The sequence below is a fragment of the Protopterus annectens genome, chromosome 2.part2 (assembly GCF_019279795.1).
Source record: "Protopterus annectens isolate FY-2018-M chromosome 2.part2, PAN1.0, whole genome shotgun sequence".
Lineage (NCBI taxonomy): Eukaryota > Metazoa > Chordata > Ceratodontiformes > Protopteridae > Protopterus > Protopterus annectens.
This window is the reverse complement of record NC_056730.1, coordinates 1,120,800,251-1,120,815,855: the sequence shown is the minus strand read 5'-3', so window position 1 is coordinate 1,120,815,855 and position 15,605 is coordinate 1,120,800,251. Positions and strand designations below refer to the sequence as shown.

Genomic DNA, 15,605 nt, shown 5'->3' with positions numbered 1-15,605 from the left:
CCAGACAAGAAAAGCCAAAGATGATCCTGATTGCCCCAGACTGGCTATGCCAGCACTGGTACCCAATCTTAAAGAACTTAGCACAAGGTCCACCATGGATTTTGCCTCAAATCCCACAACTTCTGACTCAGCAAAACAATCAGATACTTCACGGCCAGCTCAAGACTTTATACCTGGCTGCATGGCAGATTCCTTAGTCCAGCAAACAATGCCTCTCTCCAAAGCTGTTATGGATGTCATTCTGGAGGCCAGAAGGCCTAACACCAGGAAAACCTATTAGGATAAATGGGAGAGATTCTATGCCTGGAACCAGGCTCACAGCCTTGACCCTCTTGTCCCAAATATTCCTCAGATACTACAATACTTAACTGAGATGCTGGACAAAGGCCTCTCCTTTTCATCCATTAAGATCCATGCCTCTGCCATCTCTGCTCATTACAACACAGATCCACCAATTTTTTCTCATCTTTTGCTAAAACAGTACCTCAGAGGGGCTAAAAACATAAGACCGCACCATAGAGCACCAACTCCAACTTGGGACCTCAACTTTGTCTTGGAAAAATTAACTTTACCTCCTTTTGAGCCAGATAACTCAGCAGACTTAAAATATGTCTCTTGGAAAACTGCTCTGCTCCTGGCAATATCCTCAGCACGAAGAGTTTCAGAATTACAGGCACTAATGGCAGTGGAACCTTTCATCATTTTCCAGCAAGACAGGGTGTCTTTAAGAACAAACCCTACTTTTATGCCAAAGGTGGTATCAAGTGTGGCTCTAAACCAAACTATTCACTTGCCATCTTTTTATCCAAATCCACAGAATAAAGGGGAGAGACTACTGTATTCCTTGGACATACACAGGTAGTTACGCTTCTACTTGGACAAAACAAAAGCTTTCAGGAAAACTGAGCAATTGTTTGTAGCATATGCTGCAGGAACACAGGGAAAAACCATTTCAAAACAGACCATTTCAAAATGGAGAGCGCATTGTATACGTTTCTGCTATACACACCATGAGAAAACTGCACCTAACAGCATTAGGTCTCATTCCACCAGGGCAACAGCCACTTCAACTGCCTACCTCAGAGGAGTACCTACCAAGGACATTTTGGAAGCAGTAACTTGGAGTTCTGTACATACCTTCACCAAGCATTACCATCTGCCTCTTTACTCTAAATCCAGAGCTAACTTTGCCACTGCAGTCCTGCAGGGCCTTATAGCCACCCCTAATGCCTTATAGAACCAGCCACCCTACCTCAGCTTTGGGATTCTACCCAAGTGTAATGACTGCAGCAGTGTAACACGATGAACATAGTACAGTTTTGTACCTACCATAAATGTAGATGTTTGAGTGTATACACTGCTGCAGTCCAGGTTACCCTCCCTCCTTCCCCTCTTACTTGCTGGTACTCACCCAAGCCTTCTACCCTTACTACCTATGGGGAGTATTTGCTGGTAACTGAAAGTTTTTTATTGCTTTTCTTATGTATGTTTTATTAGCAATTTACATTGCCTACCTTTTTGGGGGCACCTGACATCTGGGGCAAGAAAAACTGAAGAAAATGGCATTGGCTGCATCTTATATACCCCTGGCGCACTGACGTCAGGGAAGAAGCAACAGCAACCGATGCTGGACCAAGACTTTGGAACTCGGGCCGACTGCGGGACCGCCTGATGGTAGGATAACCCAACTGTAATGACTGCAGCAGTGTATACACTCAAACATCTACATTTATGGTAGGTACAAAACTGTACTTTATGAGCCCCCCATTCACATGAGCACATATTACAACCGTAAAGTAACTTTGTGCTTGTGTTTATTGTTTTAATGGGGGGGGGTGAGTAGAGAAACAGGGAGCACCTAATGGGGACACTAAGTGTAGGGTACCAATATAATCTACGAAAATCTACCCAAGAAAGACCAACATATGTGTACAACCCGTAAGTAACCATGAAGTGTAGGGAAAAAAAATCTTATCTACCCATAATAACTCAGGGACCATCATAAGTAAATAAAAGTGGAAAAGTAAAAATGTACAGTGCCATAACAAAAGATTATCCAATAAAACCTAAAGCACAAAGCGAGAAAGAAAAAAACATAAAAACATAAACAAGATAAGTATTGTGTATTACTTTCTGAGAGCCATATTATTGTATTTCGTTTTAGTCGGCTGAGAGTTCGCTTTCTATAAGCCTTTAGTTGCATGCTGGTAAATATTTAGAAGCGAGTGACACTATGCAGGAAAACAACTTCTCTCTTAACACAGTGAGTCATAATTAAACCTGGACATTCTATGAAAATCTCGACAGTGAGCTACTGAGCTTGCTGTCTGTGCTATAAATCTAAATCTAGTCATGGACCAGTAGCATTTTTTGTTCTTTTCTTTTACCTACTGGAGGAAGAAGTTGAGCTGCCGTGATGGTTTTCTCATCCTCTGCACCTTGAGTGACCTGTCCTTCTTGATTCCTAGCTTCTCTACGTCCAGACTCTGGATTCCTGGGAGTGGGAGACTTGGAGTGCACTGTGCAAGATAGTAGTCCACTAGTCAGAAGAAAGTTAAGAAATCCCACCCAAGTTCAATGAATCAATGAACGTACATAGGCTGAGCAGAGGTACACAGCTGAATTCCGACTGGCTGGCAGTCTGCCTCACAAAGCTGACATCATCACACATGCCCCCGCTCGTGATGACATCAGCAACAAATTTGGAAGGGGGGAAATTCGCAAAAAAATGGGAAATTCAAGAATGAAGGGGGCCACTCAGAAATTTATGACACCCCATTATTTTGCCCTCAAAACAGATACATACTAAGGAATTTGGTACAGTTGAGAGGTATGAAATGACGTATTCTTAAACTGGGAATATATTGATTAGGAACCTCTCCTTCCAGAGAGTCTTATTTATTTCTTGGTATAGATATAAATCCTTTGTTATTAAGGTTATTTTTCTGTTGCTTTCAAAGTGCTGCATGCATTGCATAACAGTACTGGAGCTACAGTAAACAAATGAAGAACCACAAAATTAACAGGATGTGACAAAGCCATGATTTTCTTCAAGGCCTTTTTTCATGGTTTGAAGGCAACTTTCTGAATGAAGTAATAACACTGGGAATACAACAGACCATAGATAGACCACTGAAGAAACTGACATGCTGAATTGTTAGAAATTGTATTCCACACAAGGTCTTGTTACTTATAAGAGGTATATTTTCTGCAAAGCTAATAAAAAAAAAAAAATTAAAAAAAAAAAACAAAACAAAAAAAGGTCAATGTTAGACCTAGCAAGAAGATCGTCCTCTGTAGGATTGATAATTTGACTGTTTTAGTAGTTGGGTACATAGAACGAAAAGCTAGTTGTTGAAGCTGTTCTGAAAGCTAGGCCCTGAAAGGTATAGTGTAGTAGTTTCTAGTCTCACTGTTGGAACTGTATTTATTTAGTTTTATTTACATTTTGTTGACCAGGTGAGTCCCACTAGACCAGTCATCTTTTCTCAGGAGAGACTTGAGGTGGTGGTCATATTTAGCCATGGCATCTGTGACCTTCCCTTACTCTGTCTGATAAGTGCTGTGGGATCCTTTACATCCACTTGAGGTACCCACAGACAATGCATCTTTCATCACCAAAGGTTAGTGTACTACTTGTTGAGCTACTCAGACTACTTTTATTGGTTTTCTACAGCTGTGGAAGCTTCTAGAATAGAGAGAAAAAGGTTGAAACTGTTAATGAGAAGGACAGAGCTACTGAGAGCTGATTATGTTACTTAGAAAGCATGACCTGCTGCTGAAGGACAGAATAGTTATGCAATGACTACCTCTAAGCTGAAAAGACACCTTTCATCGAATCACATCGTATTGCCCTCCTTTCAGCATTTCTTATTCCTTTTAGTGGTGATAGTAAACTGTCCAGTGATCTTTAGCTTCTCATGAAGCAAGTGAAAGCACAGCAAGTCACAGATCATTGTAGTGTAGGAGAACATTACTGCAGTGAGACTGTTTCAGTCATTACTGGTAATTCTGCTTCTGGAGGTGATTCTGTACAGTCATTACACCTGTTTGTTAAGGATCATATGATATGTCTTCTAGGATGAGATTTTTTTCAAAGATCTGTTTTTGTGGTAAGTTTTGTATTTGTGATAAGTTTTTAGGTAACACATATTTATTTCTCATTAATCAGCGCACATTCGATTTCACTAAGTTACTTCCAGTTGGAATGTTGTACATTTTTTTTTCACATTTATGGAGATGATGAAGGTGATAAAAATAATAATTTGAATGTACCTTTACACTGTGATAGTTTTGGGGAGTAAACCCGTATCATTAGCTTGCTAGAAATAGCTAATCCAATTCAGATGCTTGTGTATCATCCGTAGCTGCATTTTAAAAGCGACTGCATTGTGTTAGATGAGCAAAGATTTGTCTATCCATTATGGTTCCATGCTTGATATCCATTCTGTGCGAGTTCTGCTGTGCTAACCAGTCTCCTATCTCTGTTTATTCCATGCTAAGCAGATGGCCCAGAAATTAGCCAAAAACAGGAAGAAGGTGCAGTACATGTTCATGAGCTTCCTATTGTGCTCGTTGCATCATGATTTAATTTTTTTTTTGTTTTCCTTTTCATTTTTTCTGCATCCAGCAATTTATTTTGTAATTTATGCCATTTAGAGCTGCTTGGTGAAATGTTTAGTTATAATTCATTATCATTTATCATAATTCATTCCATGTTTTTTTTTTTTTTTTTTTACTTCATGGTCACTTTAAATGAGATCTCATTTAGGGAAAGGAAGCAAAAATTCTCATAAAAGCCCCCAAATTTTAGGGTAAAAGAATCGAAAGTTAGATGTTGGGATTCTGACTTTCACCCATGCCAAACAGTCAAATAGACTCTAGTGCAAAGGGTTCTGTTTAGTATAAAAATAGTGCTTCAAGTTGCTGGATGCAAAAAAAAAATATGTTAACATATTAACTGCTCATCTTTTTTGTGTATGTGTTTGTGTAGTAACTTGCTAAACTAGTGTTTGTTGAGCCTAATGGTGTGAACCCTAGCAGGTACTGTTGGTTTATGCATTACCCATAGTCTCCTTGCCAGAGTTGCATCTCGAGTTGTTTGACGTGTACCCGTCTGCAGTACTTATGTCACAGAACCAGAGGAGCCTTTAGTAAGGAATCCTGAATTTACTTGTTTGACAGAGAGAAGGCTGGTGACTTTGTAAAGGTCACAGCATTCCCTCTGCGCTGTTGTGCTGTTATATCATGTGGTTGCCCACAGTGCACCCTACAGCACTGTCTTCACAGTTGGATACCAAAAGAGTGAAAACAAACAACTTCCAGAAACTTGCTACATATTGTGCTGGAGAGGTATTTATTGGTGTCCTTTACAATACAGAGAAAAAAGAACTATAGTAAAAAGAAATGTGTTTTTCAAGTGACACACGAGCACTGTAACTTGCTTCCTGTGAAGTAAGTTTGTAGTAGCAAGCAAATTGAAAGAATTTAAAGTTTTTAGGCCTTTTTAAGGGAGTAGAATATTGTGATCCAACATTGCTGCTAACAGGCCTTGAAACAGCAGCCCTTTGGTCAGTTTAAACCATATGAAGCTATCAAGTCCCTGTTTTCCATTCTGAAAAGCCAGTGCACCATTCCATTGTCGGGACTCAAGCATTTGTGGCTTTGAAGCCCGTGATAAACATGCATTAATTTCCACATCAGTGTCACTGTAGTAACCGAGAGACTTGTACTGTGAGACAAGTACTGCACTGAATTGTGGGTATCGTGTGATGTTGAAGGACTTGTACTGTGACACAAGTATTGCAGTGAATTGTGTGTATCATGTCATGCTGAATTGTTTTTGTTCACTTACAAGATTAATGGCTATTGCTTTATGACATTTGAAATCATGTACATCAGATTTGTTTTCCAGTAACAGAAAGAAGAGCATAAACACTATGTTAGAGCTTACCACATGCACATGTATTTGTTGTTTTTAGACTGCCTAATGGTTATTATAGTGGCATGTGATCATGTGTCTTTTTCCTTGGCTGGATGACAAAACTCAAGTAGTAAAGTTTGAAAGATGAAAAAACTCAAAAGAAACCATAGTTCTTCAGGTCTAAAATATTGGAAATCCTCTTATGAAAAGCTTCAGGTATATGTTGAACAGAAACAAAGGGGACTTCTTTATGTATGTTTTAATATTTCTCTGTTTCCCTTTTTTGCACCTTATATTCTGTAATTCACTGTTTTGAAGACTGTCAGTGGAATCCCCTTGTACAAACCTCGAGAAGGAGAGGTAGACAGTTATAGAGGTTTGGTTCAAGTGCCGTTTTATGGATTTAATGTAAAATTTTCTGCCCGCATACCTCCATGCTGCACTTAGTTTTCCTGCGTGTTATTTCCTTAAGGCTTATCGCTCAGATGATGATAGGTGGTGTCATACAAATTGTGGAACCATACAGAAATTGCCAGGTGAAATTTATATCAAGTCCCAACTGGTTACCAATAGCTTTTCTCAGGCCCTCAAAAATTTCCACCCAGTGGCGGTGGTGAACTGTCTGTGGAATTTCACCATCTGCAGTTGTAATACCACTGGCTTGCTGATAAATCTGGGCTGCTGGTGTCACATTTGTAGTGAGAATGTACTTGAGAAGCAGAGATTTCATTTTGGCTTACTTAAGCCAAGGGCAGTACATCTGTCCATCTTCTTTAAATGAAAAAGGGTAAAGTGATGGAGGGGAGAGCATAACTGTCACCCTCTGAAAGTTATCTTCAACATATGAAGTAACAGAGTCTGTTACATAAGTGGATTGTGATTAAAGCTTATGACTGGGGTTTGGTAGTAGTAGGGTCCTTGAGTTTGTTAGTCTGCGTCCCCCACCCAGTACAGTGATTGAAACCTTTAGTTTCCTTGATGTGAAACAAAAAATCAAAATGTAGGTCAGTTGCTAGTAGATTTAACCAGAGAGCTCACATTATTTAAAAAAAAGTTTGCTTTTATTTACAAGAGGTTTTGTTGAGAAAACAATAGGTTTAGTATTGCGTACATGATTTTACCCATTCAGCGAGGAGTAATGAATGTTTATGAAGGAAAATGAGGAACTCTTCCTTGAAACAGCGATATTTAAAAGTTTAAATTGGACTGCTTACACTTAAGAGAGCTGCAAGCTCTGATATCAAAGGGGGGGATAATAACTACTTGATTTCTTAAAAGCCGACTTATCGATAGAAAGAAAGTTATTACCTTGTTGCAAGTTTAACAATACCAGGTTTGACTTACAAAGATATTCATGGAAGTGATTCATATTGGACACTAGATAACTACTTCACACAAATGAAAGACCTTTGGCCAACTGTCATGCCTAATTTAAGTTTTGTGTTTTAGAGGAGATTACATCTTGTTATGGGAAGGAAGCCATTGACAAATTGCTGGCTTAGAGATAGTATTTTGGACAGATGTGTGTTGTACCTGGTATTAATGATGTGGCAACTTTTAAAGACTGATATAGTCTGCATAAGTCACCTTGGGTAGGGCAAAAGATCTTTCACTGTGTATTTTTTATTTAGTTTTATTAAAAGTTTTTTTGTGTGTATATAATACTATTTTTTTTTTAATTACTTTTGGATCAAACAATTGCTTTTTGGTTCTTCCTTGTGTATTAGCCTGCCTATCACATTTATTAAGAGACTAGAACAGACAACATTCAATATATTGAAAACAACAAAAAGTATCAGAAACCAAAAGTATTAAATATCTAAAAAAAAGTTAATGAAAAAGGGTATGATGATGGTGGTGGATAAGGAGGATGTGTAAGGAAAGGAATACTTGGAGTGCTAACTACATTCAGATTTTTTTTAATCTCCTATGAACAGTTTGTATGGAGGCCTGGGGTGGAACCTGAGTTTGAGAGTTTTGAGCAATGCTCGAGGCTTGAGTTATTCTGATTCTGATGTGGATGATTCTCCCTTCTTCTTCTCCTCCTGAGGATTTTTCATTTCAGAGACTCTGCATTCCATGAGGATAGTATCTTCTTTTTCCTAGGGGGGGGACCCCGAAAAACTGTCTCTCAGCTAAAAGGTGTGAAGGCCCTCAGTTGTTAAAAATCCTGTCCCTCCTGATAAAGGTGTAAAGCAGAGTTGCAAGTTTAGTTCATGTGTCTGTGGGTAGTGGGTTCTTTGCAAATGTGGTTTTGATGCTGTGCAGCCTCCTCCAGGGTGGCTGCCACCACTGGTGTTCTTCTTCAGCACGCCCTGGTGAGAGAGATCAGAAACTTAGCTGCATGTGTTAACAAAATTTTTTGGATGCCTTTACAGTCTGATGTGTTGTTTGTTCAAATGGAGACAAAGGCTAGTCTACAAACTGTTATAGATTTTTTTGCAGTGCAGCCTAGAGTTTAGTAGAAATTGGCCTGCTAAGGGATGGACTTATCCTGCTTTTAATTACCCAAGACAAATGGGTTCTGGATATCATTCCCTTGCCTTTCAAAAGGCATGCCAGACATTCCTCCTCTACAAAGAACAGAGGCTTTTATCTATCCTCACTTATCTCTGGACATTCCAATTCCAAATCAAAATGTTACAACAGCTTTTACCTCTACTGGGCAAAGATCAAGATGACTGATGGTAAGATCTCAAGGAAGCTTTACCTTCATGTGCCTATAAGACTAAGTTGCAGACAGGCTAAAAAATTCAAATCTACTCCCTACTTGGACTGACTGCCTGATTCTGGCTCAAAAAAGGAAGACTTCTACAGCATTTGGAATATGTCATAGAACGAAATAAAGTCCAGTCTCCTCCTCAAGACATGTTTCTGGGTGTGTGGTTGAATACACAGCAGCAGAGAGCCCTTTTTAACCCCGACAAACAAAAAGAATCTTCCAGTTACTTCCATCAATTATCTCTTCAATGCCAAACTGTATAGGAAGAAGCAATGGTATCTCAAAAAAAATCTATGACACACAGCACACAGGATTTTTGGACACTGTCATTCAAATAATACCTTGCCATCTAGATGGAAAGCCAAACAAGAGTGGTGGCCTGCCAGACTACAGCATCTACATCAACATGAAAGAGAGATGTTAGCAGTCCAGTTTTAATGGCTTTCAAGGAGTTACTTTTCCCAGGGCAGGTGTTGATTCTAACAGACAACACAACTGTCATGTGGTACATCAACAGCTTGCAACAAACTCTTCAGGCAAGGTTTTCTGCCGAGCACAGAACTCCTTAGCAGATGTGTTAAGCAGACAAATCATGCATGTATTTCAAAATTGACAGTGTCATGGGGAACTCCAGACATAGATCTGTACATCACACAGCTTTGAAAGTGGATGCTCTTTCTTTCAGTTGGAAAAATATTGTCTCAGAGGACTGCTCAATGTCAAGCTCATCTTCAAACTCTTCATCTAACAGCCTGGCATATTCTGTTTTGAAAGACAGCAGGTCTCAAACTTCTCAACAAGTTTTTTTTTGTGTTTATGGGGAAGCCAGAAGTGTATGCAGAAAATGTAATTTGAGAGTGTGGCTCTTCAATTACTGAGTGAGTATTGGACAAAGGTTTGTCTTTCTTCCATTAAGATTCATGCTGCAGCAATTTCAGCTCACTCCTGCTTGGGATCAATTTTTGTGTTGAGAAAGAACTCTACTACCTTTTGAGCCTGCAGCACTACTGCTGACTGAAATACTTGTCATGGAAGACTTTTTAGAAAGTCTCAGCAGTTGTTTGTTTTCATGGCAAAGAGATTCCAGCTGGGATTAGGCCTCATTCCACTAGAAGTCTAGGGCTGGTTTTGCCACAGCTATTTTGCAAGGCATGTTATCAGCTCCTGCTTCCTTATGATTTGCCAGCCTCCCGCAATGTGAATGATGAACATAGTACAGTTTTGTACCTACCATAAATGTAGATGTTGATTATATTCTGGTACCTATGTTGTATATATTGTATATGTTTTGGTGTTTTGTGTTTTTTTTTTTTTGGCCTTTTTTAGGGTCTTCTGTCTTCTGGGTGCAAGAAAAGACTTGGATGACGACGCGGTCATGCGCATAGTACCCTACCCTGACGCATTGACCGCCAGTTCAATGCGCCAGGACCGACGCCAGCCATATACTTTGGGACTGCAGCAATGTGGATCCTCGAACATCTACATTTATGGTAGGTACAAAACTGTACTTTTTTTTGTGTCTGTTCTGTCCAGCCACATGAATGATGATTGTTATGAGGAATCGGTAAAACTATGTAACTCTTTTTTTCAAGCCATGTCATGTGACCATACCTTTACAGCAACCTACAGTTGTAAAATGAAATTTGTAAAATAAACAATAAGCCAGGCTTAAAATAATGTATTCTTTTAGTAATCATATTAAGGTGCTGCACGGTATGTTTTTAAGGATTTGCTATCTTCTCATATGGTTAAGCCACTTTGCTATGCTATGTAGGAAAATTACAATTTTAACCACACCCTGCCATGTGTTATTTATTAATTTTCCCACATACCTAAGAATTATTACCAGATCCAGTAAATGAACTGAGTGAATGTGCAGTCAGTTACTGATTAACAAAATGAAAGATGTACCATTCATCTAGAAGCTACCATTACTACTATGACCAGAACTGTCATATGAAGTGCCATTTAAATATAAACTTGCCACCAATATTGACACTTGGAAGTTCACAAGTTCATAGGTAGCTATTGGGCATGCTGTCGAGGAGACCATTAATAAGCCTAGCCTAAATTCCCAAATGCCTCGAAACAATGTCTGGTTTAATGACTTGCTCGTGGTCGCACAGCAGGCAAATGTAGGCTGTGGAGACCAAAGATTGTACCACAGGAAGTAGATCGTTAGCAGCTCATTGCTGTAATCCTGTGTGACATCTGCCAGACTTTTCTTCACCAACTGCCAGACTTTCTTCTTAAGTTCTAACTTTCAGCAGCACACTGTATTAATGAGATAAAATTGTTACTCATGAAGAATAGCATCATCAGAACATAATCACTTTAGGCTCCGTACGTCAGAGTACAGAAATGTAAGCATTTCATACTGGCATTACATATTTATTTATATAGCAAGCACAAACTGCACTTCATGTTTCATGATGTACAGACATGAAAGTAAACATGCTAAGGACATACAGGGAGCAGAAAAAATGCCACTTCTTCATTTTGAGTATTGGGAGTATCTTTTTTTTTCCTAACTGCTTCATTTTCTGTGCAAGCTATGGTGGGTAAATGCAGCATCACCCGCAGTTATCTTTCCCATACAGCTTCATCAGAATCTAGCTGTTTGTGAACAGATATACCCTTTTTGTGTCCAAAGAATTGGATGAGAAAGAGTATGCTCTGGAAAAAAAAATGTACATCTGTTATTCTTATTCTCCTTTTAATTTATCATTTGTATTCTTAAGTGTGTTTTTGTTTTCTCCCATTAAAAATACCTTTATTGAACCCAAAATCACATATACCTTAAGAAATAAAACAACATTTCAACATGATTCATTGATTCTGGCGGTTGACCCAATAGAAAGTATTTCTCATTGTTGATATTGACGTCTGTCCATATATGATAAGCTCAGCCTAGTACCAGAAATTACTCAGAGGAAAATAAACATTTTTTCCAATGTATTCCAGTCCTTTCTATTCCTTCACATTCAATGTTTCAGAGCCAAGTATAGGCATTGATGTATTTCTACCAATAGTTCAATCCAGATGCAAACACTTGCAACAATGACACAGTTGCATAAAAGAACAAAACAATCCTATGAACAAACAGTGAAACTAAATAACTTCATAAACAATATCAGTCAACTCCCAGTAAGTATATGACAGTAGTGGAAAAGCCAGTTTCTAACACTTATACAAATTAGCTTACTTTTCAGTGTAATTTATCCTTAACTGCCACCTATATAGGAATTGCTGTCAGTTCCCCCAGTTTCTCTTTCATCTACAAATAATTGCTCCAACGGTAATATCCTCTCTTTTATACTTGTACTTTCCCTAGATTTCCACTTTCTGGTTATATTTTTTATCCCCAAGTAAACAAATGATCCGTGCCAGTTCAAAGATCAGGTTGGTGTTAGCATCTTGATCCCAGTCAGTAGTGAGAGCAGATTTTCAGTTTATCTATCATGGCCATGGGTGACGTTTTCTATTAAAGAAGCCAAATCTTGCTTAAAGCTGGACAAGTGTTCACACCCCAAAAAATGTGTCTCCAGTCTGCCTGCAGCTGTGTCATACACCATTAACTACTCCTATCCACCTGTGTGTAAAGCCTGTCTAGTGTATGAGGGATGTAAAAAATATTTGTGCAGACATTTCCATGCGAAAGTGTGGAATTTCCTAGAATTTATGACCTTTACCAGCAAATTAAAGATTTCATTCTATTACAGCCATCATACTTGGGATACCTCTCTCAATGTAATCTGGATTTGCTGAATATTTTTTCTCCTCACCAACTAGAAGAATGTTGTATAATTCCAAGGTCAGGTGCCTTCCCACTCTAGTTTTATTGTATCTGTTACTAGAACTATCCGTTTTACCAAAAGAGGTCATATTTCTTTAGGCATCTGCCAACCATTCATATAGGCCATTGTGACCTTTAAGGCTTCAAAGTCTAACCTAAATCCCTCAGGTAGAAGAAATATCTCCTGTGCTTCTTTCCACTTAGGTGCTTTACTACCTAGAATGAGTTGGTGCCAATATTTAAGGTTGGTTTTATGTAAACTCCAACTGTATGCCAGAGTTTGAGGTCTCTAGTCCTTTTGTGGTGCCCCTGTGGGGAGAATTTCCTCTCTCCAGCCTCTGAAGTCCTTGGGTAAGAAGTGCTTGCTCAAAGAAAGAATTAGTGTAGACCAGCGGCCCCAACATAGGTGCTGATGCCACTCAGAACAATTCCAGCAGATCCTTCTCTTCAATCCCCACCCTGAGTACTTATTCCAGATCACCTGCTTCCACACTGCATGATATTCGACTGCCTCGCACCTGGCATAAGTGCCCAGGTGCATTACCATGAAGTACTTAGGAATATTGGGCACTCACAGACCCCCTTTAGGTGTTGGCGGAGGAGCAGCTTGTCCCAACTCGCTCCGGGTTTTTCTCCCAATCATATGAATTCTGTCATCCAACCAGCGACTTTTTTAGTTACAATCTCCAGAGGTGATGGAATCCAAAAAGCTTGACCCAAGTGTACATGTGGGGTAGTACTTGCTGTTGCAGCACTTGGACCCTTTGTTACAAGCCCAACTTCAAAAACTTCGAAATTTGTAGATTTTGGAATATTTTCCATAGTATTTGGTTGTATGATTTATGCTGGGAACTCTCATTGGTGAGTTTCAACCATATTCCTAGATATTGTATTTCTTGTCTACCCCAGACTCCCAAATTATAATTTGCAATCAGATGGGCTAAAATCAAACTTAAGATCTAAAGTTTTCTTCTTTAGCTTATTGAGTCTATATCCATAAAATTAGCTGAATCTGCTGAGAATATCGAAAAGCACATCTAAATCTCTCTCAGGCCGCATCATAGTTAAAATTATGTCATCAACAAAAAGGGCTGCCTTAAAGTGTAGAAGACCCCATTTGCATCCTTCAAATGCCTAATGACAATAGCCAGGGGTTCAAGACAAAAAAACAAAGTGAAGCAGGGTGAGAGGGCAGCCCTATCTTGTTTCCAGGGTGTTGTGTACCAGTTCAGAAAGAACTACTTATGTCCCTATATAGTTCTCTTCCAACAAATGGACCAGCTCCTGTGGAAGTCCCATTTTTAACAAGAGAATAAATAAGGAAGGCTGTTCAGCCCTGTTGAACGTTTTCTGTACATCTAGGGAGACCACTGGTAATACTCATCTGATAATATGGCTGTATACTGTGCATCTTGAATTGTCATTAAGACACTCAGGATGTTGTCTTCCTTCAATGAACCCACACTTGATTGACCAGCCGTCCAACCACCCCTGCCAAGCTGGCAGCCACGATCCTCATAAATACCTGATAATCATGGTTTAAGTCAGTGATTGGTCTGTAAGAGTCAGGGTACTAGGAATTCCTATCCTCTTTAAGAATAGTCGCAACTGTTTTCTCTCTTTCCATGATTGGGAAACCTTTTTTGTTTTCAGAATTCAGTTCATTAACTTTGTCCACGCATAAATTAAACATATCCCCTGCTCTTTTCTGCAGGTCTATAGTAAGTCCATCAGAGTTTTCTTGCTTGCCTACTTTCCTATTAGGCTCATAATCTCCTCATGGGAGATCTTAGATGCCAGTTTCCTTGCCTATTTTTCCTCCAGGCAAGATATTTGAAGTTTCTGGAAGAAGTTATCCATCTCTTTCCATTGTGCCTGGCCTAAATATTCAATAGTTTGTATTTTTTGTAGAAATAAAATTGCCTGAATTCTTACAGAATTTTGTGTTGAGCAATCAAAATATCCCCTGTTGCTGTAGATACGAGGCGGGGGATAGTTCAGATTACCTTTTGTTGTCTTAACCTTCCAGCCAATGCCTTCAGCATCTTGGGAGTATCCATTAAGAGACCCTGGGTGAAGTAATAACTTTTCATCTTCATCTTTCTGAAGCTTTCAAAGCAAAGCGTAAGGTCCCTCCCTTTAAGGTTCATTTAGGGTGTGAATCCGGAATTGAAGCTCTCTGATTCTAGCTAAAGTATGCCTTCTAGTTTGCCTTGACTGTCGAATGCAAGTCCCTTCCGTATTTTGAATTATCTGCCTCAAATTCACTTTTAACTGGTCCCAGGCCTCAATCCCACCATCCCCTATGTTGTCCCCTATGTTTGTTTTAGCCACCATGTATAGATGATAATATTTAAGCTATAGGTTGCAAAACGTAAGTGACTTAAACTGCTATAAGGGGTTCCTAAGTTAATATTGAAATATATAGGCATCGGCAGACATCCTTATGGGAATTCAGTTCATTAACTTTGTCCATGCATAAATTAAACTTATATATTTCAGTATAGGCATCGGCGGACATCCTTATGGGAATTGGACCAAAACTGGTCACTCTGTGATGTAATTCTTGATACAGGAAGACCTTATCTAATCTAGACCAAGATCTATATTTAGCACTGTAAAAGTTAAATTATTCCTCAATAGTGTCAACCAAATGTATATTAAACCCAAACTTCTTAAGAGGTTACCTTCCCCCTTCTTAACTCTTTTAAGCCCCAACTGCTTGTCTGCGGGTTTTCTATCCTGCAGCAAGAAGATAAGATTCCAAATACCCATTACCAGTAGAATACCTTCATGAAATCTAATGTTTTCTATGATTGCCTGTTGCACCCAGAACAGTTTAGACCCTAGGGGCATATATATCAAAGTGATTAACTGCTGCTCCTATAAATAGTGCCACCCCCATCATGCATATACACGCATGTACACGCAGGCACACATGCACACACACACCGTAGGCCAATAGGGTAGGGACAGGTATCAGGACTACGGTGTGTGTGTGCACACATGCACACACACACACTGTAGTCCTGATACCTGTCCCTAACCTATCTGCCTTCCCATGTTCTCCCTACCCCATAACAGTTGAAGTGCCATTATGGCATATATCTATTGGGCAATGGTGATCTAGTGTTTATCTGCCCACACTCCAGTCCCCATGGTAT

General features: G+C 39.3%; 1 protein-coding gene across 8 annotated transcripts in view; it reads left to right on the top strand.

Moving 5' to 3' along the window:
* Positions 1 to 15,605, top strand: part of APBA1 (amyloid beta precursor protein binding family A member 1) — a 1,810,703-nt gene that overhangs the window by 1,599,747 nt on the left and 195,351 nt on the right. For 7 of the 8 annotated variants that reach the window (XM_044064359.1, XM_044064355.1, XM_044064360.1 and 4 more), the window contains one exon: positions 4,507 to 4,539. The exons of the other annotated variant lie outside the window; for it this stretch is intronic. In XM_044064359.1, the coding sequence (XP_043920294.1) occupies positions 4,507 to 4,539 (33 nt within the window). The remainder of the gene's footprint in view (positions 1 to 4,506; positions 4,540 to 15,605) is intronic. 8 annotated transcript variants of the gene reach the window in all.